Below are 26,810 nucleotides of genomic sequence, written 5' to 3'. Positions count from 1 at the left end.
AAAAAAAAAATGTGGTATCCTTTTTTTTCATTAATTTCGAAATATTTTTTTACCGGTACATTTTATATAGCCAGGTGTCAAGTGATATAAACCAAGTAAATTAATCATTTAATAAGTTAACATATATTTTTAGATAAATCAATATATAATTTTTAAAATATTATGTTCATCAATATACAATATATAATTATATAATAATAATTGTCGATTGCCTAATATATATTGTAAGTTTTTTTGATACATATCTATCAACGATCTAATATATATATATATCTAAACAAATTGATATACAGTAGAGCATGATGTTCATCAGTACATAGCCGATGGCCAAATAATATACATATAGCAAGTGAGTCATTCGGCAACTTAACACGCATCTTCATAAGAAAAAAAAGAAAAAAAAAAGAAATAAGGAAAGAATGGAAGGAGGAAAACTTTACAAAGTTTTACGGATGTATGGGAAGAAGTTTGACTACGAAAAAGAGAAGAAAAAAAAAAAAGTAGATTTTTTTATTTTTTTATTTTAATTACGAGATGGAAACACTGAATTAGTAAAAAGTGTTCTCTCTGAATATAGCTCAGTTTTTTATATTGAGGCGCATGCTGCCGGAGATGCGGCGGAAAAATAAAAAAACCGCTTCATAGCATTTTCCCTCGAGAATTTTCGTCCCAAGCGTATGCTGCCGCCGTCAGGCCCCGCGTGCCAATGGGAATTGGGGACGGGGGAACGTCCCGCCTCTACTTTATGGAAGGTTCATGGAAGGCAGCAACACGTCCCTCCGTCTTTCACCATTTTTTTTGGCCCGAAATATTCAAAATCTCCCGCTTGTTTTTACCTCCTCTTCTCTCCATCTCCTGTCGCCCCTGCGTGCCTATAATAAACTAAAACCGACGCTGTCGGCGTGGGTCCATCTCCCGTCCCTTCATCAATCCTTCTCCTCTTCCGCCTCTTCCGCTTCTCCTACTCTGGCTGCCGTGCCCTGATGGCGAAGCAGCACAAAGCCAAGAAGCCAGAGAATCTGGGGAAGGGGAAGGTCACTCCCGTCCAGATCGCGTTCATCGTGGACCGCTACCTCGCCGACAGCAACTACACCAACACCCTCTCCGCCTTCCGAGCCGAAGCCTCCGATCTCTTCTCCAAAACCAGGGGCAAAGAGGTAATGGCCCCCGACCCAATCTCTTCCCTAGATCTTATCTTTTTATTTCTCTTCGCTTCTTGCGTTAGAGTGTCTACTAGATATCCCTCAGATTGCGAGGAATTGAAATGGGCAGGTGCCGAAAGGGTTGTTGGGGTTGGGGGAGATATTGGACGAGTATATAAGCTTGAAGGAGCAGAGGGTGATGGTGGATCAGGCGAAGCGGAGGGTCGAGATGGCGTTGCAGGGCATGCAAGACGTGATCCGGGCCTACCACGCTGCTGGGAATCCCGCTCTTCCGCCTTCACCCCCTCTCCTTCCTCCTCAGTTCGTGGCAACACCAATGGCGCCGGTTCTTCCTGCCCCATTCCCTACTAACGTGTCTCCTCCAGGTACGATCTGTTCTACATCGTCGATCATTGCGTATTAATTTATAGTCTAAACGCTCGTTCTTCCTTTGTAGCATGGGCTTGCTTCTCTTCCATGCCATGCAACTGTTTGTTGTCTTGTTTTAATTGAAAAAAAACCCCACTTACTGGTACAATTTGTACAGATTCAGAAAAGGAATCGGTTAGGAAGCCAAAATACTATTGCAAGGGTCAGTCCGAGTATTGGAACATTTAAACCTCTTATTACTCTAGGTTGATTAAAATAATTAAAATGGCATATCGAAGTTTAGTGTCAGATTTCTTTGATCTGGGATATTGATTATTATCCTTCCGAGATAAAAGCTTTGCATGTTGAAGTTGTATCTCTCTTTGTACTGGAGTTGCTTTGGTTGTCTTTGTTCTTTTGCTGGCATATCTTTATTCACTAATCCTTTTGATGTCACATCAGATCAGATTTAGGGGCAGGATAATTTGTTCATTGGATTCGGGATAACAAGTTTTCACCATAAATTGGATTCATCTCCGCATCTGCTAGCTAGCATTATCATACCAGTTAAATGCCATTAAATTAATGTTCGTCACACTTAATTGATACAAAGGAAATAGAAATTGGAAAAAATAAACTGTTATTGTTGTTTATTTGAATTGCTATTCTTTTGTAAAAACGTGCTATTTGTGATTCTGAATGGACAAGGCTCTTTATGCTACATCTGCAGGTCATGCTGCAATCAGAACCTCTGTTGAGAATAATGCACAAACACCCATTATGCTTCCACATAAAGTAACAGAACTTAACAATGGTATAACTCCAATACCTAACTCTTCATCTGTTAACAAGAGGAAGGCTTCAATGTCTGATTCGAAGGTTCCTTCAGCTCCAAAGAAGCCACATACTGAATCACCCACGGAGTCATCCATATTAGAAGGTAATACTTGTTCTCGTAAGCAAATGTAAATATCCACTATGATGTCCCTTCTTACCCTTCTTTGACTTCATTCAGATAATGTGCTGACCTCGGATGCAGCATGCACCTATAGCCGTCATGAAACACAAAAATCAGCTGTTCAGTCAACATCCAATCACCCAATGATTAAATCTCCAGTTCAAGGGTGTTCTATTGCAAAAAGCTTATTCGATCAATTATCTGATTCTCAAACCAATTCTTCTCCTAAAACCCCTCCACAAGCACTTCCTACGCAAGCTGACAAATTAGCTAAGCCAGCAGGAACTCCATCCTTTCAAAAGACCAATGCTGCCACCTCCCAGCAAATAGCTTCATCCAGTTGCTTCTTAGTTGCTTCTGACACTATCATAGTCAGCCCTGTCAAAGGTATGAGTTATTATGATGTTGAGAGGAGCTACCATATTACTGCACCCTACAAATCAAGTCCAGAGAAGCTTAGCAAAAGAGAACATGTAAAAGGGAAGCTGGATTTTGATGAGCCTGATGTACATGTGCCGATGAGTTCAGAAAAGGCATCTGTCGGTGACAGTTCTACCTCTTCAAATGAAGCTGAGGCAGCAGGAAGCTTTGACTTTGATCTTCCAGATTTTGATATGTTAGATCGTGATTTCTCCTTCTCTGAACTTCTAGCTGACATTGATATTGACTTTGAAGAAATTCCATCTTGCCAGCCAGCCTCCACCCTTGCAGATTCAATTCCAGGGTACAGTTTCTCTGAACTTTTTATATATTCGCTTGAAATGCACCTTCCTCATGTATTATTTTTGCATTGCCCTATGCTCTCTAACTAGTGTTGACTCTATTGATACAGGCCAGAGAACAATGTAAACTGTGAATTTTTCAAAAGAAATCAAACATTACCTGATTCTAGTCTGACAACATTAAGTGGTGCTCTTTCAGAGAAGGAAATGAATATTCAAGGTAACGAAACATCTATTTTATCACAAGCTTTCATATTTTTACAGTTAGCGCTAGTAAAATGCTCGCCTTGTTACTCTAGAACACACCTATTTTACCCCTTGTCTTCTGACAAAATAATCGATGCATGCTTTGCCATGCAATTATCTGTTACACCAATAAAAGTTATGTATATTTTTTTGTGCTTCTTGCCCACCATCTTCATTTGTTAGGATCTGTTCTTTTATATCTAAAAACTTTTTATTTCAAATTTTCCCCATATATTTACAATCATTCTCTTGAACCCCAATTTCGCCCGACTAAATCTTAAACTCCTAAGATAACTTTTTGAAAACAAAACATTAGTCCTTAAGGCAAGCTTCTGTAGTATGGGACTGCTTCTAGTAGCTACTCTCTTTGCAACATTAATGTGAAAAATGATATCCGGTTGGTTGCTTACTGTTGCCTTTCTTCTTTATTTATCTTTTCCTTTCTTGAATGCCCCATGAACTCTCATGTAGCACCATCTGAGGTGCAATATTCTCCTTATGATCTAGCTCGCCTTTTACCTAAGAAAACTACACTTCCAACCTCACTTCATTCATGCTGCTCACAGTGAGAAACAGTGTCCACTGTAAATGCCTAAAATAACTATTACAGTGGCAATGATGATTATGCAATGCTACCATCATATTGTTTCTCTCCATATTATTGTGTCACATCTTAATCGATTCCTTATTAGCATTATTCTGAAATGCTAACTTTACCCAAATTCTCATATAACTTAAAAATCTTCAATCAAGCTTCAAACAAAATAGTACCTAGAGTGTAAAATCTTCAATCAAGGATTAAGTAATTTGATTAATTTTTTTTGAAAAAAGGTAAGCTACAATCATTTTAGAATAACGTTTTGTAACTCAATTGTAGTCTTTGCTTTGTTTTTGCTCAAAATATCTTTTTAACTTTGATAGCCTAATTTGAGTTATCCTGTACTATATAATATCCCTATTTCACCATTCTGAACCATAAGCGGTTCATGAAAAACTCTTCTTTTCGTTGCACAAATTTCCGGAACCCCCCTTTCAGTCAAGGCTTTTGCACATCATGGCAGTGATAATCTCGATGTTTGACTAACCATGCGTTCCATTCCTGATGTCACAACTGGCCTTTCAACTGCTGCTTTGATGCTTTGATGATTAACCACACATTTATGCTTGATTAAATTAGTTCATTGTGTAGCCCATGGTTAGTAGCTTAGTGATTCATTAATACATTTCCAGTTTTGAGCGTTGTTTCAAGTTTGTTTCATTGCTCTTTTGAAGGGAAAGGAATTTGAAGCTACATCTTAATTAACACATGGAACTTTCCTTTCATGATAAATTTTTTTGATGATCTTGTAATGTGTATCTTTGCATCTTTGACAAATTATTCTTTTGCATGATCTTTGGATGAAAGACCATTTATTTCTTGCTTGCTTGAAAACCTCTCTTTTCATTTGCTTTTGAAGTAAAATTTTGTACTTAAAACTCTTAGCTCTGGTCTATTGCTTTCTATGTCAACAGGTCCTGATACTGTAACCTCATTAAGATCTATAACAAAGCGCATCAGAATTGTAAGTCCTGGTAAGTTGGTATGTCTAACTCTCTCTGAATTTATGTTCATTCTTGGAGTTGCCATGATCACTCGGTGTCTTTTTGGTATGAATTATTTGCAGTTAAAACCAGGAGAAATTGTTTATTGGAACAAAACCACTCATCAGCAAAAGCTTAGCTAGTCTTTATCTGACAGTGTAGCTGACTTGCGTGTTCTAAAAGTTTTAGTGATGAGAGATGATACTTCATTTTCTATCACATTTGTTTTGCCATCAAGGCATTGATTTAGCCTTCTGTATTTATAGTCTGTCTTTCATCCCTTCTCTTTTGAACCCATGTCTAGGCTGTGTATTGTGCTTTTTTATTTAAGGGCTTTTAAAATTTGTTGACTTAGATTCATTTTTTTGAATCTATCAATGTACACATGCTCCCTTGAGATTTATTGCCATTGCAATTGATGGAAATCATTGGTGGTCACCCAGATTCTTTTTTTTTTTTTTTTTTTTTTTTTGGAATTTGAGTGTGCACATGGTCCCTTGATATTTATTGCCATTGCAATTGATGTAAATCATTGTTCAATGTGAATATAACGTTCATGTTTCCGGAAAAGGAGCAGGAATATTATCAGAGGCTCTTCACTTACAGTTTAACAAGAATGGAGAACTAATTGAGTCATTATAGTGAATAATTCGTACTCTTGCAACAATGTTCAAATGTGACAGGAGTAAGAAATTGTTAATTTGGTGCAAAGACTTCTTAGAATCTACAGATTCAAATGCATAATTTTCAAATGCCTCTCGGAATTGTGTTGTGTAAATAGAGAACTTCTCCACCTTCAGTTCTTCCATACTTCCAATGAATAGAAAACTCTGTGATGAATCAGTGAAGTTAATAACCAAGAAAATGATGAACAAAAAATAAGTGTAAAATGAAATAACATGAGTCCTAATAAACTCAGGCTCACCTCTTGGGTTCTGTATCAAAATAGAAAGGATTTACCCCTTAGGGTTTGATGTTGATGATTTCTGGTGGCCGTCAGATCCGTTGCCACCAGCCTGCATGATGTAGCTCATCAGGGTGCATTCGTAGAGGAGCCTCTTTTTCCCCATTCTTGCTCTGCCTGCCCTGCAGTACTTGTATATCCTACTGTATAGCTGCGTGTGGTGGAAGTCGCCCACCACTAGGTGTCAAAACGAACCGACCAGCTAGAGCTTAGCTTGGGTTTCGCTTTAGAGAAGCTCAAATCAAGCTTGGCTTGAAGTTAAACGAGCCGAATCTAATGATACGATTGTTCTAGTTTTGTATGCCTACCAGACCCTGCTCTTCTAGACTCTAGCAACTTTGAAAGCAGTAAGAATCTATTAAAGCCAAAGCTTTATTAACTATCACATGTACTGCACAAAAGAAAAAGTAACCAGATCGTCATTCCTATTGGTGTGCAGGAGAAAGGTATCGTTCAACTGAGCGGACAACCTCGATCGTTAACCTCCCAGTGCTAGCACTTTCAACTACAGTGACTGAAAATAACTCATGTTTCTTGGTCATCCTCAACTTGGGTTATTCCGATCTTCTTCTTGATCTCGACCTTCAACAAAGTAAATGATCTCATGACCTTGGTATTGGCCAATGTGCTATTCAAGTCAGTCCTATTCTGGCCGATTCGGTCTAAAAGTAACGTCAATAATTATTGAAGGTGTTACAATTATAGTCTCGGCAACGGTCGATCCAGCTCGACCATAGCACAAGATCAATGTAATTAACATCGTGGATATATCGCGAGCAGTTTTTACCATGCAATTATTGTGCCCTCTGATGGATAAAACAACGTATATTCACCCTTGTCTTTATCAAGTAGAGACCAGGAGATCCTCAAGCAATTTCCGTCTTTCTCTCGAGCATTTTTCCATTCTTATTTTTTTTCTTACTGTTGCTCTAGATCTTTACTAGCTTAAGTATCGAAGAGTCCTTCGTCGGACACCTTCTGGCAAGTAGACTTCTTTGCAAGTCGTGCTCGTCTTTCAAATTCATGGCGTAGAATTCTAAGCATTCTTGGTGGACTTAGCTTTTTATCTCGGTTCTGATCAACCTCAATTTACCTTGGGCGAAGACTGACATCAAATTTTAACAGTAACATGTTGGCGCTAGAGAAAAGACCTCAGATCTATACTTAGAAAAAGAGAGAGACGGACCTTAGTTTCTAGCAACCACAGATTCTATTAAACCTTACCTGAGTTCATGCGTCAAATGGGATGGAAATTTTCTCAGCACCACGCAGCGATCCACATCCAAGCTTTCTGATTACAAGGTAATGGGAGTAACACCCAGGACCAATACAAAAATAATTTTTAAAAAAACCTCTCTTTTAACAGAAGCCAGACGGTATGGGCTCGTAACCGGTGGTTTACCGGCTAGCGTCCAATCAGCTTGGCCTTGGGGCTCCAAAAGTTGGACGAACGTTTGGCCGATCAATCCAAATCTGCGTTCCAGGTTAAGAAAGCCAAATTTGGCACCACGATGACTAGTGTCGATGTCATATCGATGAATAATTGTAGTTGGACGTCGATTAGCGTAGCATAATTCCAAGTCGCTTAAATGCTTGCACCGCGTCACTTGCCAGCGCAACAAAAGTAAGGGGCCCACGAACCACGTTTGAGTGACCACCAAGCCACGCGGCCGACGAGATGAGTCTCCAACCTCCATTTCTCATCTTCTACACTTGCCCACCAAGGGCCAGTTGGCTTCCATCAGAACCGTCGCACCGATGGGTCCCCCCAAATGAGACGACCATCCGGTGGGTGGTTGCTTTGGGCGCAACAAAGACTTGGGAACGAAGCACCCGCCGAAGGAAATCGGAAGGAAGATTCATGACACTTTGAACGCTTCAGCCCCTTCCAGAATTCTGAAGTTTCCGAACCTTCTCACCACGCGGTCCAAGAAAGTTTTAAAAGCAAATAGGCAGTCAATCAAACGCGGGCTCCAGACTCGTAATGAAGCGGGCATGCATGAGGCGGCGGCCAACGACCTGGCTTCACTCCCATCAGCAGTCAGCCATTCCATCCGACGCGTGTCCGACAGGTGAATAGATCCAGTCCTGTTCTCCATTTGCTGCCGATGCCGTGCCAACCAAAACCGCGGTAATAATAAGAGAATGAAATAAAAATAGAACGTCAACTTTAACGACAGAGGTGGCTTACCGTCGAGAGTCGAAACAGTCGTCGGAGCCTTGGCCCTATATAAATCCCAAGCCTTTCCCTACCCCTTGCCATTCTCTCATCATTACAAACCTTCTTCATTTCCACCACCCACGTACATTACGATATCAGGTTCCTCCTAGAACCCAAAAGAGGAACAACAAAGAGAACTCCATGGCTTCATCGTTTCATTCCAAGATGATGGCCTTCTCCCTTCTTCTCTCCCTGTTCCTCCGCATCCCATCCACCTCAGGTACATGCTGTGAAAATTCCAACACGTGCATATCATTCTCTATGCTTTCTTTTCTCTCTTTGGATGGCAAAGCAAACCGATACTAATAGATGCCTATGCGATTGCTGCAGCGGGAGTGACATGCGAGGATTTGCCGCAGGACCTGTGCGCGTTTGCGATATCGTCGTCGTCGAAGAGGTGCGTGCTGGAGAGCACCCAGCACAGCGGGCGGCCGACCGAGTACCAGTGCCGGACGTCGGAGGTGGTGGTGGCGCGGATGTCCAATTGGATCGAGACCGACGAATGCGTGAAAGCGTGCGGCGTGGACCGTAACTCCGTCGGGATCTCGTCCGACTCGCTCCTCGAGCCGCAGTTCACCGAGAAACTCTGCTCTCCGGCGTGCCACGAGAACTGCCCCAACATCATCGATCTCTACTTCAACCTCGCCGCCGGCGAAGGTAAGATAACCAAAAAAAAAAAAAAGAGGCAATAACATATTTGACGTATCGGTTATATTTCTCAAACTTATCGGCATAAATTTTCGTTATATTTACGTAGGTCACAACGGTAAACGAGCGTAATAGAAAAGATAACTTAGAAATAAAAAGAAGGGTGGAAAAAGCAAAGGGATCGACCTTTTACCTTTTTCACCTTTATTTCCTTGTCCGACTCCCCATCCGACTTGCGAATCAAGAAAACCGATTCAGAGATGAACCCAGCGTCCGCGAATCAGGACCTATCGGCTTAGACTTGGGTTGAAGGAAATCAAACCTGAAAAACTTTGATTATTTACACGACAGTCTTTTAGAAACAAAGTTGGTATCCAGCGGGTTTGCTTCTAAATAATTTAGTTTCAGGATCTGAATATGTCTTGATCTGAACAGAGACATTTTGACCGTTTTAGACCTCGTAATTGTTGGGCTCCCATTCGGGCTTCAGCGGCGAATTTGTAGAAGCTCAATAGGCTAAGGTTTCTAGAAAATGGATGTGGGGCCTATATTGGACTGTACTGCCAAGGCTTGGGCCAAACTTAAATTACGCCTGTAGGTCAACATTTATATATGACTATTGACTGGTAGCTTAGGTCAGTCAAGAATATATATATATATATATATATATATATATATATATATATATATATATATATATATATATATGAATAGAAATTGGAAATAAGGCAACAAGTAGTGTTTGACGCTATGGTGATACTAATTTGTAACAGGTGTGCTCCTGCCTGAATTGTGCGAGGCTCGGCGGGTGAATCCTCATCGGTCGATGATGACGATTCTCAGCTCTGGTGTCGCAGCAGGCCCCGCTGCCGGTGGAGGGGATGTGAGTAAATTGGATGTAGCAGCTGCACCAGCTTCCATGGCTTCACCCCCTGCTTCAGCTTGATTTCATTTCTTTTATTTCATACATAGATTATGTGTTCTGGAGAGAAAAAAAAAACCCTACAGATTACCTGGGATTCTTTGTTTACTCCGTATATACGAGTTTGTATACATTCTTGAGGTTTTATTAGTTGTTCAAATGATGGTGTTTTAGTTTGTTGATGAGATAATAATAAGCACTTACAGTCTTCACACAATATGCCCCTAATATGTGTTTGGTTTGATATCATGTCTGCTATCCTGCCTTAAAACGAAGCCCTCTTGGTCAGGGTTATGGCTAAAGTTTCTTTTCTTTTCTTTTTTTTGATATATGGTTAAAGATTATTATGGCAAGATTTTGGCCAACGTTTGCATTGTTATCGCGATTTTTTTGTTTGTGGCGGCTTTAAAACTCGGCTTTTTAACAGCCTGGAACCAAAACAAAACAAAACAAAAGATAAGAACAAGGACCGGAAAAGGAAAAATCTTGTCGGGTGCCTGACATGATTCCGTGGGCATCTCCATAACCACGAGTATATATACTACCGGCTTACAACATAGAGTGAATGTTCTCGTGTGATACTTCGTAGGACAGGATTCGTGTTATAAATACTAGCCTTGGTTCAAATTGGAAGGCCTGACGAGGTCCCATAGCCCATAGGTGCTGGGTTCCTTTCTCGTACACAAATAAATAATCGTGACAGACTTGACTACACAGATATAACAAAAGACTTGTTTCAAGAATAACAAGCTAAAATGGACTTTGAGACTGAAATTTAAGAGATGTGACCTGAGATGCTCCGGTAATCAAGATTGCATTTGGTCGTAAATCTTGAAGGGATAAGAAAAGAAATTTATCCAGAAAACTTTGGAGGGGTTCTTTCACGTTAGGAGGAATTTGTGCATTTAGTTTAAGTTTTAAAAGAATAGTATATGCATTCTTCGTCATGAGTTAGATTTCTTCACAAGAACGGAGTTGTCCTCCTATATTTATAGAGTCAAAAAGAGCAAAAATATAATTGAAGGGATAATTTTTCCCTCTTTATTCCATCAAATTGGCGGAGTATAATGCTACTCTCTCTCACCTGCTTATCTCTTATCTAGGTATAAAGCTATTCCGCTAGCCAAAAAACAGTAGCTGGCAGTACAAATTAATTAAAGGGCCTTACTTCGTGGCTATCAACTATAAAATACTACTCGAGCCTTTCTTGGTGATGGTTCTTTCACCGGAGGAGAAAAAAAATACCATGCGTGGGGTTGAATAGACTCTCCACAAGCCAGATGCCCATTCCGAGTCTGAGGTTGCTTGTGTTTGCATGGTACCATCCCTTGTGACTTAAGGCAAGAGGTGTGGTTCGATTCTACGGGGCATCGACCCTCAAGATTCTGGTCTCCGTCACTTGGCATCCTAATACAATAAGCATTGGGCTCGATTTGCCTGAGGAATTGGGCTTCGGCCCAAGTTGGAGGGAGGAGGGGAGGGTCACAAGAGAGGCGTCGGGCTCTACAATAGAAATAAAAATGAGTGTTTTTCATTCCAGCCATTTCTATCTTAATTCCAGGAGATCTGAGAATGTATGGGAATGTCTCAATCCCTCAAAATCTAATTTCTAATCTCCTCTAGCATTCAAATTCCATAACAATTTCGATTCTGGTCATGAACTAAATGCGCCTTAGATTGCTTAACATCATTGTCCGAGGGAGGGTTTCAACTCAGCACCACAATCAGCACTCATGTTACACACTTCAACATACGGGCTTCCATCTCTCTATCCCTCAGCAGATTAGATTAATATTTTAATTCGCCATAACATAAAATGGATTGGAACGGAATTTCTAGGTGCCTACATGAAGCTAATCTGGTACGTTGCTGATCTTTAAGCTGTACCAATCTCTGGAAGTTCATGGCCCCGAGAGAAATTTTGTACAGATGACCAGAATCCCGTGACTTGACTCTAAATTCTCAGCGGTGGTGGATATAAGATGTTCATTAAAGAAAGGATGCATATTCTGCTGAAACCGAATAGGCCAAAAGATCGTTTAAAATCTCAAATCCGTACATAAAATGAGCTGCTGGAAAATTGTATCCAGGAGGGTCAGGTCATACTGCGAGTGGATAGCTAGGCTAGGCTTCAAACGGTGGCGATGGTTGCTCGATCAGTTAGCTTAGCAGTCGTGTGCTCAAAACTTCATCTGAAACGCCAAATTAATTACATATATGGTTGGTTGTCACAAATGCATGCACCCGGCCTTCACCAGACTAAAGCAGCAGTGCATGTCATGATAAATACTGGATGATTCCTTGTTGAATACCGATCGACCTAATCCATTTTTCACCTTTAACTAAAAGAAGAAAGAAGTTCTACTTCTAGGATGAGTGTGTAAACAAACAATTAGGTCCCACATACCACAGGCTCAATCTCGACATTTGTCTATTAAAAATAAAACAAAAATAAACAAAGTAAAAAATGACAAGAAAACGATGACTAGTGCGAATCTTATTCTGCATCATGAAACTAATTAAATTAAGTTGTCAATGAATAAAGCAATTAAGGTCTCAAAACAGGAATTACAAGGCATTGATATGATGTCAACTGAAATATGGGCTCGTTTGTTCATGAGAATCTTTATGAAAAAAATTATCCTTTTGAATTATAGATCAAAAATTTTCCGTGACTGAATGACTCTCAGGTACTCTAGATAATTGCGTCTTAAAAATTTGTCATGATATTCCATCAAAAAAAAAAAAGAAGAAAAAAAAAGGAAGAAAACTTGTCATGATAGAAGCATATCAGTAGATTGAGACTTACAGCCAAATTTGTGGTCACGCTCATCACTTTTTCAAACATTTCTCTTCTAGCTATCCGCCATGATGTAGCATGGGGCTTTCCACCAAATGGACCTTTTAAGGCTGCCTCTCAAGAAGCATGAAGGAAATGAAGAATTAGAAGGCGTCCTGATCTTTTCTTTTCATTTTCCTCCTGCAGAAAATATGCATTAAACAAGATAAGAAGAATAAAATATTGCATCTGCATACTTCTCTGAAAAGCGAAATAATAAACAGTCAGGTTTCTCTTCTTCCAACGGAATCTGAGATCCATCTCTTCATTTTCTGCAGCACAAGCAACAAAGCAAGTAATCAGAATTATGCAGCAAGAACTCAAAGAATGTACAGAATGATGTCTGCTAGCGAGAATGGGTACGCAGAGGACTGTAGCGAAGCTGACTACTTTGACCAAGGGCTTTCTTCACCTTCCTCGGAATAACATGATGATTAATGGACAGAAGCAGAAAGGAGGAGGAGGAGGAGGAACGCAATAGGAAATGCCAGATGCCGGTTCCAGAAATGGCGAGAGGAGGTATCCAAAAGGATCGCATGATCCGAGTTCCACTGTCTCAACAAAATGCTTGTAAAGAACGGATCAATGCGATCCCTTTGGATGCTTCCTCTTGCCACAGATGCTCCAATCAACGCAACAAGATTTTCTTTCTCCAACCTCCTGAGTAAACCTGGAAACAAACCACAAACCGTGGGGAGGTGTTCTGCAAGAGCACTTAAATCCTAAGGAAGGACCCACCTCCCACTTGCAATCAAAAAAAAATCTTAAGGGAGGAAGACATCTTTTAAACTCTCCCTCTCCCTCTCCCTCTCCCTCTCGAGTTTATACAGTGGAAGATACTTGACATGATGCAAATTTACCATTATAGCCTCTCAAGTGGGGAGAAACCTAGTGCTATGTTCCTAAGGAAGATCGAGAATTTGCGGTCAACATACATTGATTGACTTTCTTCAGCTATTATGTTCTGCAGAAATCTAGCCTACTTTTATTGTATTTTACAAAAAATCTTATCAACTTTTTTTAGCTAAAAACATCTGTGTTCAGATAAGCTACTTAATCTTCATCTTAAACTTTAGAATAATCTTGCAACATTGACGCCGCACATTGAGAGACGTTGATCTATTCTTTAGAAAAAAGATGAGTCACATCAAGATAAAGAGCTTATATAGTTGCACACTGAAGATATAAAAATTCTTCAAATCACTTATGAGATTGTTCAGCTTGTTGAATAGTTTAACAGATCTACTTACAGACCACTATCTCTTATAAAAAAATTTTATTGCTCTTTTGTGTTTTTATTTTTTACAAATTTTTTATAAATAATTTCTATAAACTTCTTCTTTTTTAATAAAGGCCGGATGGCTTTGCCTCCTTCTTCATCAAAAAAATAAAATAAAATAAAATATTGACAGTCATATTTAGTATGGTTTAGTTAGCGTCATATTTTCCACAAGAGAGTCACAACAAGAAGGTTTTCTCTTTCATTTGGTCACAAGAGTATAAAACTTTGGCTCATGTAAATTAAATTAAAGATGCAACCAAAAGTCCGACGGAGTGCAAAGTAACTGAAATTGATGTTAGTGTCTTTGGTAAATAAGATTGTGCACCCATTAGAATCATGCCTGGGAGATCTCACGTTCCACTTCAATCATTTTGCCATTCATGTGATTCCCCTTGGCTACTACTTGCATACCCACTCTTTTTCTTGCTACGATTCTAATAGAGTTGATAGACTATGGTCCTATAGCTATGACCAGCTAGCTAGAGTTGAGACACATGGTGCATATTAGCCTTTTCAGATGACAACCCCTAAGAGGGCAACAAGCAGGTGCACTAAGAGGGCAATAATGTAAACTACCCTTCACAACCTGTACCCATGTGAGACTGTTCTCTGATGGTGCACCTTTTTTAAAGACGCTAATAGGCAAGCCTGTTTACTCACAGTTAAAATATGGCACACCCTGACTCTACCACATCTATGTTTCATAGATCATCAAGCTATATATGTTTCTCTTCATGTTCTTATTGTATATATGTTTAATAAGTTAGAGAGCGTAGTCAAAATTTAAACGCATGGTATCGAAATTTTGAGCCAGCCATAGAAAATGCACTAAACAATTCAGAGAACATAAGAATACCGTTTGTTGCACATTATTAACTCTTTGAGTGCGCCTTTCTTCTTCTTCTTCTTTCTTTCTCTCTTTCTTTTTTCTTGTGGGGGTCACCATCATCAAAGCAATGCCTTTTTCTAAGACAGGTTGCAGATCTCTCGAATGATTTGAATGTTGCGAGGAAAATGAAGACCATTGTAGGTACCACACCACATCAAATAACTGAGATGGGAAGCTTCACTGTTTTACAGATTGGAAACTTTTAGGACGTATATTTCTTTCTTTGTTTCAGTTCCTAAATTTAACCGGGACATTAAAGTGAAATAAAGGGCCGTGGCCTAGTTGTCGGAGGTGATTTGAAATGGAGGATTCATGGTACACTTGTTTGGCCCATCACAAGAACACATCACTAGGGTTTTGTTCCCTCCTTTATTGGACACAAGTGCTGGCTTTAACCCCCTTTTGTCACCCAACTATAGTAACACTAGGGCTCACTGGATGGATCCTGCTGCATATTGTCCCCCACCATTGAAATCGTCTTCCGTTAACATACAAGCATTGCTCGACCCCATCATACCTCTACAGCTATGTCTCTCCATATGGGGGGAAGGATCTTTCCATGGGTCACCCCATTTAGTGCCAGGAACACCAACCCGGCCCACTTCCCATGCCACATGTTATGCATCAAGTTTTTGTCCTTGAATATGTTTCTAAGATGACCATCGGATGGCAGATGGCACTTCCAAATGCCTGCCCATTAATGGCTTTTTTTTTTTCGTTTCTTACTCAGTATGCAAGATCAAAACCAAACCAGCGAAGTATCGATCGAGTAATCATCGCATTCACTAAGAAGACAGCTTCCGGTCTATCATTTCTTCGATGATTCTGTTTTTGGTGCGGAGATTCAGATGTTCGTCTTAAAACTCGAATCTCTTGAACCAGTGTGGCCTCCATGATGCCACTGAGAACACTTGCAAGACAATTAAAGATGATGCAGAAAACAAAATTAAGTATGCTGCCTTTTGTGTGGTCCAATCTCTTGACCCATTTCTTCCACTCACTGAGGCGTGGTCCCCAGGAGCACTCGTATGGCTGCAGCGGCTGCAAACTTGCGTCCAGGTTGACTTGAGGCGTCCCCTCCCTTACTGTTTCGAGACCTAGCTTCTTTCATTGCAAATGATGCCACGGGAGTTTGGGTTACCTTCTCATCATCTTCCGAGCGTAGAGCATGTTTCCATCCAGTTATAAGCATATAATAAGAACACCTTTAACACTATTCTACAAATTTTGTTGTTTCAAGGAAAAAAAAGAACTTGTGAGCACATTTGTGGGCATATGTTTAGTCCCACTTTAGGTAGATTTTGAATATTTATACGGGGCAAGAAAACTAAATAATATCATCGCCTAGCCTTTTTGGATGAGATCATAAATTGTTACAAATAGTACCAAGGCAGATCCAACCCATGGTCCATATGGACTAAGAGATGCTGTTGCACAGGCCCATCAGGGCTGATCACGGGCAGATCGTGCTTAAAGTATATCATATGACAAATATGAACAAAAGTGTCTAGGAATTAAGTAATGCTGACTAGAAGAAGCCTTGCATCCCGCGCTTGGTTCGCATGTATGCGCTCATGCTCTTCCTTTTTCTTGTTGTTTAATCATGGGCTGGTTCGGTATCATTCTTTGTTGTTAAGTTCTATTTTCTAAAACCTTTGTACATGCTGACAGGTATGCTAGATTTGGTGTATATATGTGCTTAATTGGCTGGATAGCTACTGCATTCCTTTGGGACATCCCAATAGTTTACTCTTCTTATTCGTCTATGCCTTTCTACTTGGGTGACAAATTATTCAGAATCATTAAAGTGCAAGAACCCAAATCAAGAATTTCTTTTGTCTTTCCACTAAAGTAGCTAGTGAAATAGTCCTATTTAATTTACGATTAACAAGGGACCACCAATGGACCTTTTTCCTTCAACTAATCTACTGAACTCATCCAAATGTTGAGCAGAGATTTGGAGCACCAAAGAACAAGGAGGGGAGAGAAAACATTCTTTTGCTCATCATTGTTCTAGTGATGCTGATCAGAAGATCTACATGATCTAATAAAATTCTCCCAAAAGCTACAACTTTAACTCCATCTCTCACTAATAATTGAATCATGTAATATTGGTTAAACTAAGTTAAAATAGTTTCTACAAGATCAGAGGCCATTGAGTTGCCAGCAACGGTCAGTTCAGTTTGTTGGCACATCTCTTCTAAGGGCCTGCCCTTGGAGGTGGTTCAGGGTTCAAACCTGGATATTACTCAAAAATATACACTGTTTGGTTTCCTTTCAAGAGCAAATTTGGTGTTTCCTTTGGTGCACATTATTGAGTTTATTAATTTAAGCTTCCTCTTGTAAGCTTCAAACATAGAAACATTTATTTTTTCCACTCTTCTAAGGAAAGAAAGATTCATGAGTTCCTTAAGGTCCCACAAGGCAATGTGTACTTGATATTTGTTCTGCCTCGAGATGGTGGCTGTGCTTATAGATTTGGCACAACTTGGGAAGGATGGTTTTGCACACGCTATTTATGTGCTCTAGCAATCTGACAGTAAGTGCCCACTACTGATAACATGCCGAGAGAGAAGCCGCTGATCTTGATACAAAATCCTATAAATTTATATGGATGCTGCTCAGATTCATAGTTTTACATTGAGCAAATGGTATGTTTATAACTTCTATCATTGATTACCCGCAGCTTGATCTGCTAATGTTCAGTTACATTCTTGTATATTAACATAGGAAGAGAAATTAAAGACAACTTAACAATGGTCTTTTATATCTTGATGTCATTGTTTTGTCCTTTCATTTATAGAAATCAAACTTTTCTTCAAGCACACTTCAGAGAAGTATATAGGAGTTTTTATGTTCTTATAAATTTGAGTAGCTAACTATGGTATTATAGAAATATTCTATTAGCATATGTATGAAGCTGGCTGCTTCCTGACAGCTTAAATTGTATCTTTCACAAATTAGGTACAAGCCAATTTACCACATTATTAGAAATTCTTGCAGCGGTGCACAACATACTCTTAGTAGATTCACGAGTTTTATACATGTTAAACCAAAGTACGCCGTCTTGATATTAAATTTCATACTGGTGACCGTGTTACTATATTAGTACGCTCACCCATATAATCTACCAGCAGTACCAAACCGGTACGATATGGTATGTCATGTACTATCTAGTCGATATGATATAGCATATTTTGAGTTAAACATATACCACCATCGACAAACATGGACCGGCAAAAGCATTGGAACTCTGCTTTTGCGGGTGCTGAATGTTATGATTGTGCACTAAATTCTGAAGACTAAATGAGACATAAGGAGATAAAGTGACAATTATTCTTGATACGCATCATTTGGAGAGAAAACAAGGGGCAATTGCCACCTGTACCCTCTGCTTGCGAGGATAAGAAGGAACAAGCGATGGAAACTCTGTCAGCTAAAGTGGCACAAATGGGTAGGCTTAATGCAGGTTGATAGTAGCGCAGTGCTCCTTTTTCTTCATGTTGAATCCCAATTAATGTCTTGATTAATACTCTTTCAGGAGATAAGGGAGTCCTCAGAAGACAAGCCTGCCATCAGAAAATGAACGATAGCATTTTCTTCTGTTATAAATTCCCTTGAAAGCTGAACAAGTCGGCAAAAGAGTGAAAACGTGTGGTGTATTATCGCCTTAAACCTGCGAAGGATCTAGAGTAGTTCTCAGTGATTTGGTCGAGCAGCCATGCCAAATACAAGGTGGATAGCTTATATCGTGTAGAGGTCATGGACATGTTATATAAACTAAACCACCAACTCCATGAGAAAGGCATCAAGGAATGGAATAGTGTGACCATCCCACGATCGTTCATCAAATCTCACGAACATCTCATGGTAAATATCACTCCATGCAAACAATTATCTCCGCGGTGCAGATGGTAGTTCCATAAGTTGTAGATTTCGACTGTCTTCATATTTTAGGTTAAAATATTTACAAAAAAAAAAAAAAAACAAGAGAGAAAAAGAGAGAAAGAAAAGTGATTTTATTTTTCTGTTACGTCACATTCGGCGCATCTCAGGGGTTATATATGCTCGCATATAGATTCCATATAAAAAAAAATATAGATTGATATAGGATCATGCTAATAATAGAAAATATTATTGACTGATATAAGCTATTACATGATCTCTAAAATTACTCTAATAAGATCATGCTAACAAAAAAAATAATAATATAGGCAGATACACGCTAATAAAGAAAAATATTATGGATGATGTAGGTTGTTACGTGATCCCTAAAAGTATGCTAACAATTATAGGCATTTATGAGAAAATATAACATAATAATGGATTTATTTGTTGGCAAAAAATCGTCACTGAATAATAAAATCATAGTGGTTTTTATGTAGCATCTGATTGATTAGAGAGATATTTAAAAGATGCCAAAATGTTTGAGTCAAATACATTTTGGAGTTCGGCTGGCTTTAAAACAGGGAGGTTCGAGGAGGGTTCTGGAAACGGGCCGGGCCCGTTTTTTAAACAGGATACATGTGAGGACAGGCCTAGCCCGCTTTTTGCAATCACGGGCTATCTTTTTAACTTCGATTTGGTAGCAGGGACCAGGCCCGGCATTGCCTTCTAGTGGACTGCTTCCCTTCATTTCTTTATTTTATTTTTTATTTTTTGGTTTACCAGTCTACCGGCAATTTTAGGCTGTAAAAATGGGAGGTAGCCTCCCTTAACAGTTAATAATACCCCTAGACTCTCAGAAATCTGATGAAGGCAGGATTGGATCCCCATTTCTAGTATGGCCATCAAGAGATTAAATCCATGTCAGGACCATCTTTAACCATATTGTTGTACTTCGAAGTATATGCGAACGGGAGAACTAGTCAAAAAGGCATTGAAATTTGGGTATCAAATAATCAGGGTTTGAGTCGTGTCTTCATCTCTGCATTTGTAAATTCATAATAAATACGAACCAAAATTAGATCACGATATCCACTTTCATGAGGCCAATAAAAAGAAAAAAAAGAAAAAAAAGAAAAAGAATGAGTATTTTGATGCAACAATTAGTAAAACAGAAAAGCATGCCGGAGAGGGGTTCTTTCTTTCTTTCCATATTTCTTACCCTCTAAAGTACATTTATTGGAAGGTGAATAATGCTGTTGATTAGATTACCTTCTTCGCTGCGCATCATTCAGGTGAGTTTCTTTGTGAGAGTCTCAACTCTATTCCTTCCCCTCTCAATTGTCTCTTTTATAAATATGGATAATAAATATGTCCTACAATATTAGTGTAAGCAAAATTCTGCAAGTAGGAGGATAAAATATTAATCCATAAAATATCAATCGTACGATTAGCTGCAAAGTTGGCTAGCCAGTCGGCGATAGTTTTTTCCTTCACAGAAAAAATGATAGTTGGAATGTACGTAATTATAACTCTAATGCCAGATGTCCCAGGAGTGGCGGATGGTAAATCATTAGTATTTGTGGGTCCTTGGCAAAGCACTTGAGTCATCAATGGGTTGGGTTTGGTCATATACTTATTCAAATTCAAAATATTTTTATTAAATCCAAATTCAATTAGAACTCTGCATCCATATCTAGTTTTGGATCCCAAAAAGTTAGAGTTCTAGCAGAAATCAAGTATTAACAAGTTTTTTTGCTGGATTTTTTAGATATTTATAATTATTTAATGTATTTCAAATGCTACGGTGAATCATGAAAATATAAAACAAAATTAAAAACATATCCAAATGAGGGCTTCTATTCAACTATTATTTGTTAGCTAAGCATTCAGCTGATCAACAGACATGATGAATAAAAAATTCCTACAATACTCAAGCTTAGTATAAATACTAAATCCTAGTAAATATATTGAAAAGATTAAAATAAATATAATGGATAAAAATTTGGTGGAATAAGATAGGTTATGGTTTTACCTCTCTCTTTTTATCTTTTTTTCTTTTATGATTGAAAAATTGTTTGATGCACTTATTTATTTATCTATAGGAGTATATATTTGTGTGCATATAATTGTCTTGGGTTTTAGATTTATCTGGATTTATCTAAGACCAAACTCAATCCAATAACACCTGAGGTCTAATTTTGGAATCCAAACCCTATCCATTAGTTTATTGGATTTATTTTTTATACCCCAATCTATGTTTGAAGCTGGTTTTAGATTGGGTAGGGGATTGTTAGCCTCCATTCACACTACTAATGGCATAAATCAAGCCAATAATTCACCTACAAAATGGCTGCACATGCCCATGCTCCTTGGATTGTTTTCTAAATGGCATGGGTTGCCGCAGAGTTCCATGCCGAGGTGAAAGCGCTGCTCGGTTGACCCTGAGGTCGGCAAGAATCGAGCAGCATGGGATGACCGAGGTGTAGAAAAGTTGATCTCCTCTGAGAATGGCATGCAAGAAGTCCGCTCGCCGGAAAGGAGCGAGAAAAGAGGCCATTCTTGGAGCAGCAGATGGAGGAGCGACATGCAAAGAAGTAGAGGACAATTGAGGCGGAGTTGCCGAAATCACTGCAGCGCTTTGCTCAAAAGAGGGCTTGATAGTTTTAGGTAATGTAGTTGTTTTGGTTAACATGAGAGAAGTCCAGCGCAGCTGCTATCGAACTTATGGGGGGATCAAATGGCTCATGCAGGAGCAGCCAGCCAAAATTCTTTAAATTTTTGAGAGTTCGTTGGAACCTGTATCGTATCATCTTGATGTTGGATGTATCATTTATGTGTTTGCATTCTTCGATGAAAAGAATGTAAAGGTCTAAAACGTGACTTATGAAGGTGTGGTTATAGGGCACGGTTTTATAGGGAAATTGAGCAACTTTTTGTTATTTTTCATTAATATTTTGCCAACTTTTTCTTGAATCATGCCCAAAGTATCAAAGTAGATTGCTTATTATATATATATATATATATATATATATGTGTGTGTGTGTGTGCGCGCGCGCGCGCGTGGGAGTGTGCGTGTGTATTAGATATACTAGATTAGATTAGATTGGTTTAGATGTGCAATGATAATCATTACAAGAGAAAAGTTGATGATAGTACCCATGAATTTGCTTGCAACTTATTAAAGCCTGATAACTACTTAAATAGAAATATTATTATGCATGAAGTAAGTCTCTTAAACAAGATGAAAATATTAATGAAGTTATCGATGAATTAGCTTGAGCCAGTGAACCCAAGTTAGTCTACAGGCAAATCTTTTGAACTTTCAGTATGGATGATGTGTTACTTATTAAAAAAAATGTGGTTTATGCGCTTATATGATGAAGAAACAGTGTCAATGTGCAGAGTTCAGGGTTGTAGATTTAAATTCTTATAAAGATCAATTTTCAGTCCATTCATTTTGTTTTTAGGTAGGGGTGGCAAAATATGACCCAACCTGCTAATTCGACTCGTGTTCGGCCCGCCATAAACAGGTTTGGATTTGGTCTAAACAGGTTCAGGTCATAAACAGGTTGACCCATTTAACCTGTTTATTATTTGGGTCGGATACAGATTTTAAATGTCTAAATCCATTTAACACGTATAACCTGTTTAATATATGAGCCACATTGGGCCTGATTCTATTCCAAGTAAAACAGATGGAGGTTAACAATTTCAAGATCCTACGGCTGGGAGCGGGAGATCATTTTTAGATCCAACGGCTCTTTCCCTCCTCCATCTCTCCCTCTCTGCCCCCGGCTACCGAGCCGCCGTCTCTCCCTCTCTTCACTCGGCTGCCGAAGTCTCTCTCCGGTCGTCGCTCCTCCGATCGTCGCCCCCCCTGGCCGTCCCCTCAAATCTAAGCTTTTCGTGGGATTTGATGATGCCAAGGAGAAGCGGAAGATTCGAGGACGCCAAGCCTTCGATGATGCCGAGGAGGTCATGAGGAGGGACTCGACGATGAGGACGGCGCCGTCGGCGTCGGGGTCGGAGGAGAGGGCCAAGGGTCGGAGGATTTCCTCGAGATCCAGGGGATCGTCGGAGGAGCAGAGGAGGGAGTGGTGGCCGTGGAGGGAGACGCGCCGGTCGATGGCCCAGGGCTTGCCGCGGTTGGGGTCGTGGGATCTTCCGACTTTCGAGGCGGAGCTTCCGGAAGGTGGGCGGCGGCCGCCGGCGGCGGATGGAGGGGGAGGCGGATGAGGTGGGAAAGGCGGCGTCTCGGAGGAGACGGGTGAGGTTTTACCAAGAAAAGAAAAGGAGATGGGTGAGGGTCCGCGTGAGGGAAGAATGGAAAGGAGATGGGTGAGGGCCCGCGTGAGGGAAGAATGGAGAGGGGAGGGGAGGACGGGGAGGGGAGAACGAGGAGGGCCCTGGTGAGGGAAGAACGAGGAGGGGAGGGGAGAACTGGGAGGGCCCTGCTGAGGGAAGAACAGGGAGGGGAGGGGAGGACGGGGAGGGCTCTAGTGAGGGGAGACGGGTGAGGGAAGAACGGGGAGGGGGCAGCGTGGTCGGTGGACTATTTAAACGGGTCGGGTGGGATATTTAAACCGGTCGGATGGGTTGTTTAAATAATTTAAATAAATAACCTGTTTATTAAACAGATTAAATGGGTCGGGTCGGGTTACCTGTTTAATAAACAGGTCGGGTTCATGTTGTAATTTCTGACCTGTTTAATAAATAGGTCAGATTCAGGTTTGTAATTTGTTGACCCGACCTGCATCCCGATCCGATCCGTTTATACTCGACCCGACCCGACCCGATTACCATTCCTATTTTTAGGCAGTGTAATCGACCGTCAAAGTTTTTATTTTATACAACCTCGCAGTAGATCCATGTAGTGTTATAACAAGCATTTGTCCATCCATACTCCACAAGTAGGAAATATACCAGATCATTGGGTGGGCTAGGCCGGGGTCGTGTTGGGCTCAACACCGGGTATGATCAAAATTAGCTAGGCTCGAGCTTAACCTTCGGGCCTACTTCTTAGGCGGTAGCTTCGGGCTTCAGACTAGGACTCGGACTTTTTTGGAAAATTGGGCTGCATGCCAATTAACTTCAAGCCTGCTTTGAGCCCACATCGATAATAGTGGCAAAGGGTAGAGAAGGACCCATCTAAGGTGGAGGTTGAGTGTGTTTATACCACATCCATACCAATATCATAATATGAAGACTGAACAATAATAAGCCTCGAAAGGCCATCTAATATAGATCAAGTAATGGTAGATCTTCAGAAGGGACATCTTTTGTAGGCCGAGTATGAAATTCCGGAAGAATGTCAACCTTTGATCAAATACCAAGGTATAGGCTGAGAATATAATTAGTAGGCCGAATTACTCGGCCAGTAGGTCAATTTATATTTGGCCAATAGGCTGAAGTACTTGGACAACAGGATAAAATACACAATTACTAGGTTAATTACTTTTAGAAAGACGCTAATCTTAGACCAAATATTAGAAAAGCACGCCGAAATACCAAGAATATGAGTTAACATGCCAAGGATATAAGCCGGTACGCTAAGGGTGTAGGCTGATACATTAAGAGTGTAGGTTGATACGTCAAGAGTGCAGATTGATACACTAAAGGTGCAAGCCGGTATGCCAAGTGTGCAGGCCAAGTAACTGGGATGTATACCCAAAGGGCGAGAGCTACGGGCTTAGGATGAGGCCTTAATGGACCAGTCTTATGATGGTAGCTAGCCAATTATTACCACTACCTATGATGTGAGAGAAGCGGTCATGGTACCTACTATGGGTGGGAATAGTAGTTCATATGGCATACAATATAAAGGACAAGTGTCCAAAATGAATAGTAGTACCCGTCTCTCCACTACTCATGGTATGAGAGAAGGGTAACACTATTCTCCAAGTATGGCAAAAGTGGCCCATGTGGTATAGTATAGCAAAGCAAAGTATCCAAAATGAGTAATCATTCCTATTTTTTCACTAACCATGATGTGAGAGAAAGAAAGCACTACCTATTTTGGCAATAGTAGCCCATGTAATACCCCATGAAAAAAAAAGAGAAAAAAAAAAAGGAAAGAGAGATGGGCCGGCCCGAAAAGACCGGGCCCATCCCTCTTTTTACGATCGTGCCCTAGGCACGATCGTGGAAGAAGAGGGTATAGGGAGGGGGGACGGCGGCGGCGGCTTGGAGAGGCGACTCGCCGGAGAGACGAGCGCCGGAGGGAGGAACCGGCCGGCCGCGGAGGAAGCCGGAAGCTTTTCCCTCCCTCGGTGAAGATCAAATCGGGAGAAGAGGTCTCGGATCCGTGCGGGAAAACCCAAGACCCCTCCTCCGATTTCTCGCCGGAAAGTCGCCGGAACACCCTCATCGGGCCGAGGTAAGCATGGCTTCGTCCTTTGCATTTTATTTGCCTGGTTTTGGGTTGGGTTTCCTGGGTTATGGCCGACGGAATCACCGAAGAAGGATCCGAAATAGGGTACCCCTGTTTCGGCTCCTCTCCTCCGGATTTTGCCGCCGCCGGCCGCCGGGTTGGCCGGGATTCATGGCAGTAGGGTGGACCGGGTTGTGTGGGGGTCGAAGAGGGTTTTTCGGGCTTAGTTGGTGATCGGGAGTAGTGGATCCGAGGTTATCTTCCTCGCGATCCCATCTCTTTTTCTCCTTCCTCTCGTCGGCTGGCCGCCGGCCGGCGACGACGGTGAGGTGGCCGCCGTCGGGTGAAGGCCGAGCCACCATCCTGGTGGTTCTTCTGTTGATGACGGAGGAGAGGGAAGGGAGGAAAAAGGGGACCCTGTGTATGTTTTGGGGGGGAAGAAGAAGAAGAAGAATGAGAAGGAACTTCTCCTTCTCTCCCTCTCTTGGTCGGTCACCATTGCCAGCGACTGCGACAGTGGCAGCCGGCGATGGTTCGGCCAGCGGTGTTGTTGGGTTGGGGAAGGAGAGGGTACAACCACCATGGCTGTTGTCCTTGGATCAAAAAAAAAAAAAAGATTTGAGGGAGAGAGATGTATTCCCAACCATGAAGAGAGAGGAATCATCCCTTTATGTTGGTCTCTTCATCGGGACCGGCCATCGTCGCCGGCATGGCTGCGGCCACGGCTGGCGACGACATAGGCCGATGGTGCAAGGTGGGAGTCGGGCCACCCCGACTGCCCTAGATCTGGAGGGATTGAGATGTTTGGGGACCTGGTGATGGACCCCATAGTAGATGTGAATTATGGTTTAGAATATTTAAATATTAAATAATTTAGTTTGTGATTTATAATTGATGTTGTAGGGGAAGAGTCAGCGGTGCCAGGAGGTTTTGATCAGGGGACTCAGCACCCCAGCTCGTAGGTTGTGATCCAGATCTGTATTTGAGTCTGTCTACAATTTCGGTAAGGATCCTTGTACGTCAATCCTGCATGATATAATATTTTTATACTTAGATATGTATGATATGCTATAATCCAGATAAATCAAGAATAGTTTTATATTAAATTATATTTTGATCGCGTTGGCTTGTGGTTGATACTATGATCGTATTTGCTTGTGGTTGGTATCATGATGGATGCATGCATGCGCATAACCTACACCTACATAATTGGACTGATGGATGTGGTGCTCTAAACTAACCATGTGATATTGGTTGCCCCGTCACGGGCTGGAAACATGACCGTGGTTAGTTTAAAGCCAGAAATAAATAAAAAAGGATTTGATGTGTGGATGTAAACTGGATTGTATGAAAAGGGACTTTGGGTTTATCTTGTTATTATGGCAGGCCCCGTCACAGGCTAAAAATGTGGTACTTTGGTAGGCCCCTCACAGGCTAGAAATGTGGAACTATAATGTGCAGGCCCCGCCACAGGCTGAAAATGTGATACTTTGGTAGGCCCCCTCACAGGCTAGAAATGTGGAACTATAATGTGCAGGCCCCGCCACAGGCTGAAAATGTGATACTTTGGTAGGCCCCATCACAGGCTAGAAATGTGGAACTATAATGTGCAGGCCCTGCCACAGGCTGAAAATGTGATAATTTGGTTGCCCCACCACAGGCTGAGAAATGTGACTGAGATTTGACCCAAAGTCGGAAAGATAATTAATTCGGATCAAGTTAACATGGAATAGGAAGAAAAAGCATTGAAAATAGTCATAGTGATTTAT

At 40.8% G+C, this 26,810-nt stretch overlaps 2 protein-coding genes across 2 annotated transcripts; both read left to right on the top strand.

The window, feature by feature from the left end:
• Positions 1 to 591: 591 nt before the first annotated feature.
• On the top strand, positions 592 to 5,456 carry LOC103713708. The gene is made up of 7 exons (XM_008800720.2): positions 592 to 1,157; positions 1,273 to 1,528; positions 2,242 to 2,451; positions 2,527 to 3,193; positions 3,302 to 3,411; positions 4,950 to 5,009; positions 5,102 to 5,456. Exons 1-7 carry the CDS (start codon positions 984 to 986, stop codon positions 5,155 to 5,157), a joined length of 1,533 nt encoding a protein of 510 aa, XP_008798942.2. The 5' UTR covers positions 592 to 983; the 3' UTR covers positions 5,158 to 5,456.
• A 2,780-nt stretch (positions 5,457 to 8,236) lies between these two features.
• On the top strand, positions 8,237 to 9,992 carry LOC103713707. The gene is made up of 3 exons (XM_008800719.4): positions 8,237 to 8,423; positions 8,534 to 8,860; positions 9,625 to 9,992. The coding sequence occupies exons 1-3, from the start codon at positions 8,345 to 8,347 to the stop codon at positions 9,795 to 9,797; spliced, it is 579 nt and encodes a 192-aa protein (XP_008798941.1). The 5' UTR covers positions 8,237 to 8,344; the 3' UTR covers positions 9,798 to 9,992.
• The last annotated feature ends 16,818 nt before the right edge of the window (positions 9,993 to 26,810 follow it).

The sequence above is a fragment of the Phoenix dactylifera genome, chromosome 12, assembly GCF_009389715.1.
Source record: "Phoenix dactylifera cultivar Barhee BC4 chromosome 12, palm_55x_up_171113_PBpolish2nd_filt_p, whole genome shotgun sequence".
In the NCBI taxonomy this organism is placed as follows: Eukaryota; Viridiplantae; Streptophyta; class Magnoliopsida; order Arecales; family Arecaceae; genus Phoenix; species Phoenix dactylifera.
The sequence above is the reverse complement of the archived record's forward strand: the minus strand, read 5'-3'. Positions and strand labels throughout refer to the sequence as shown.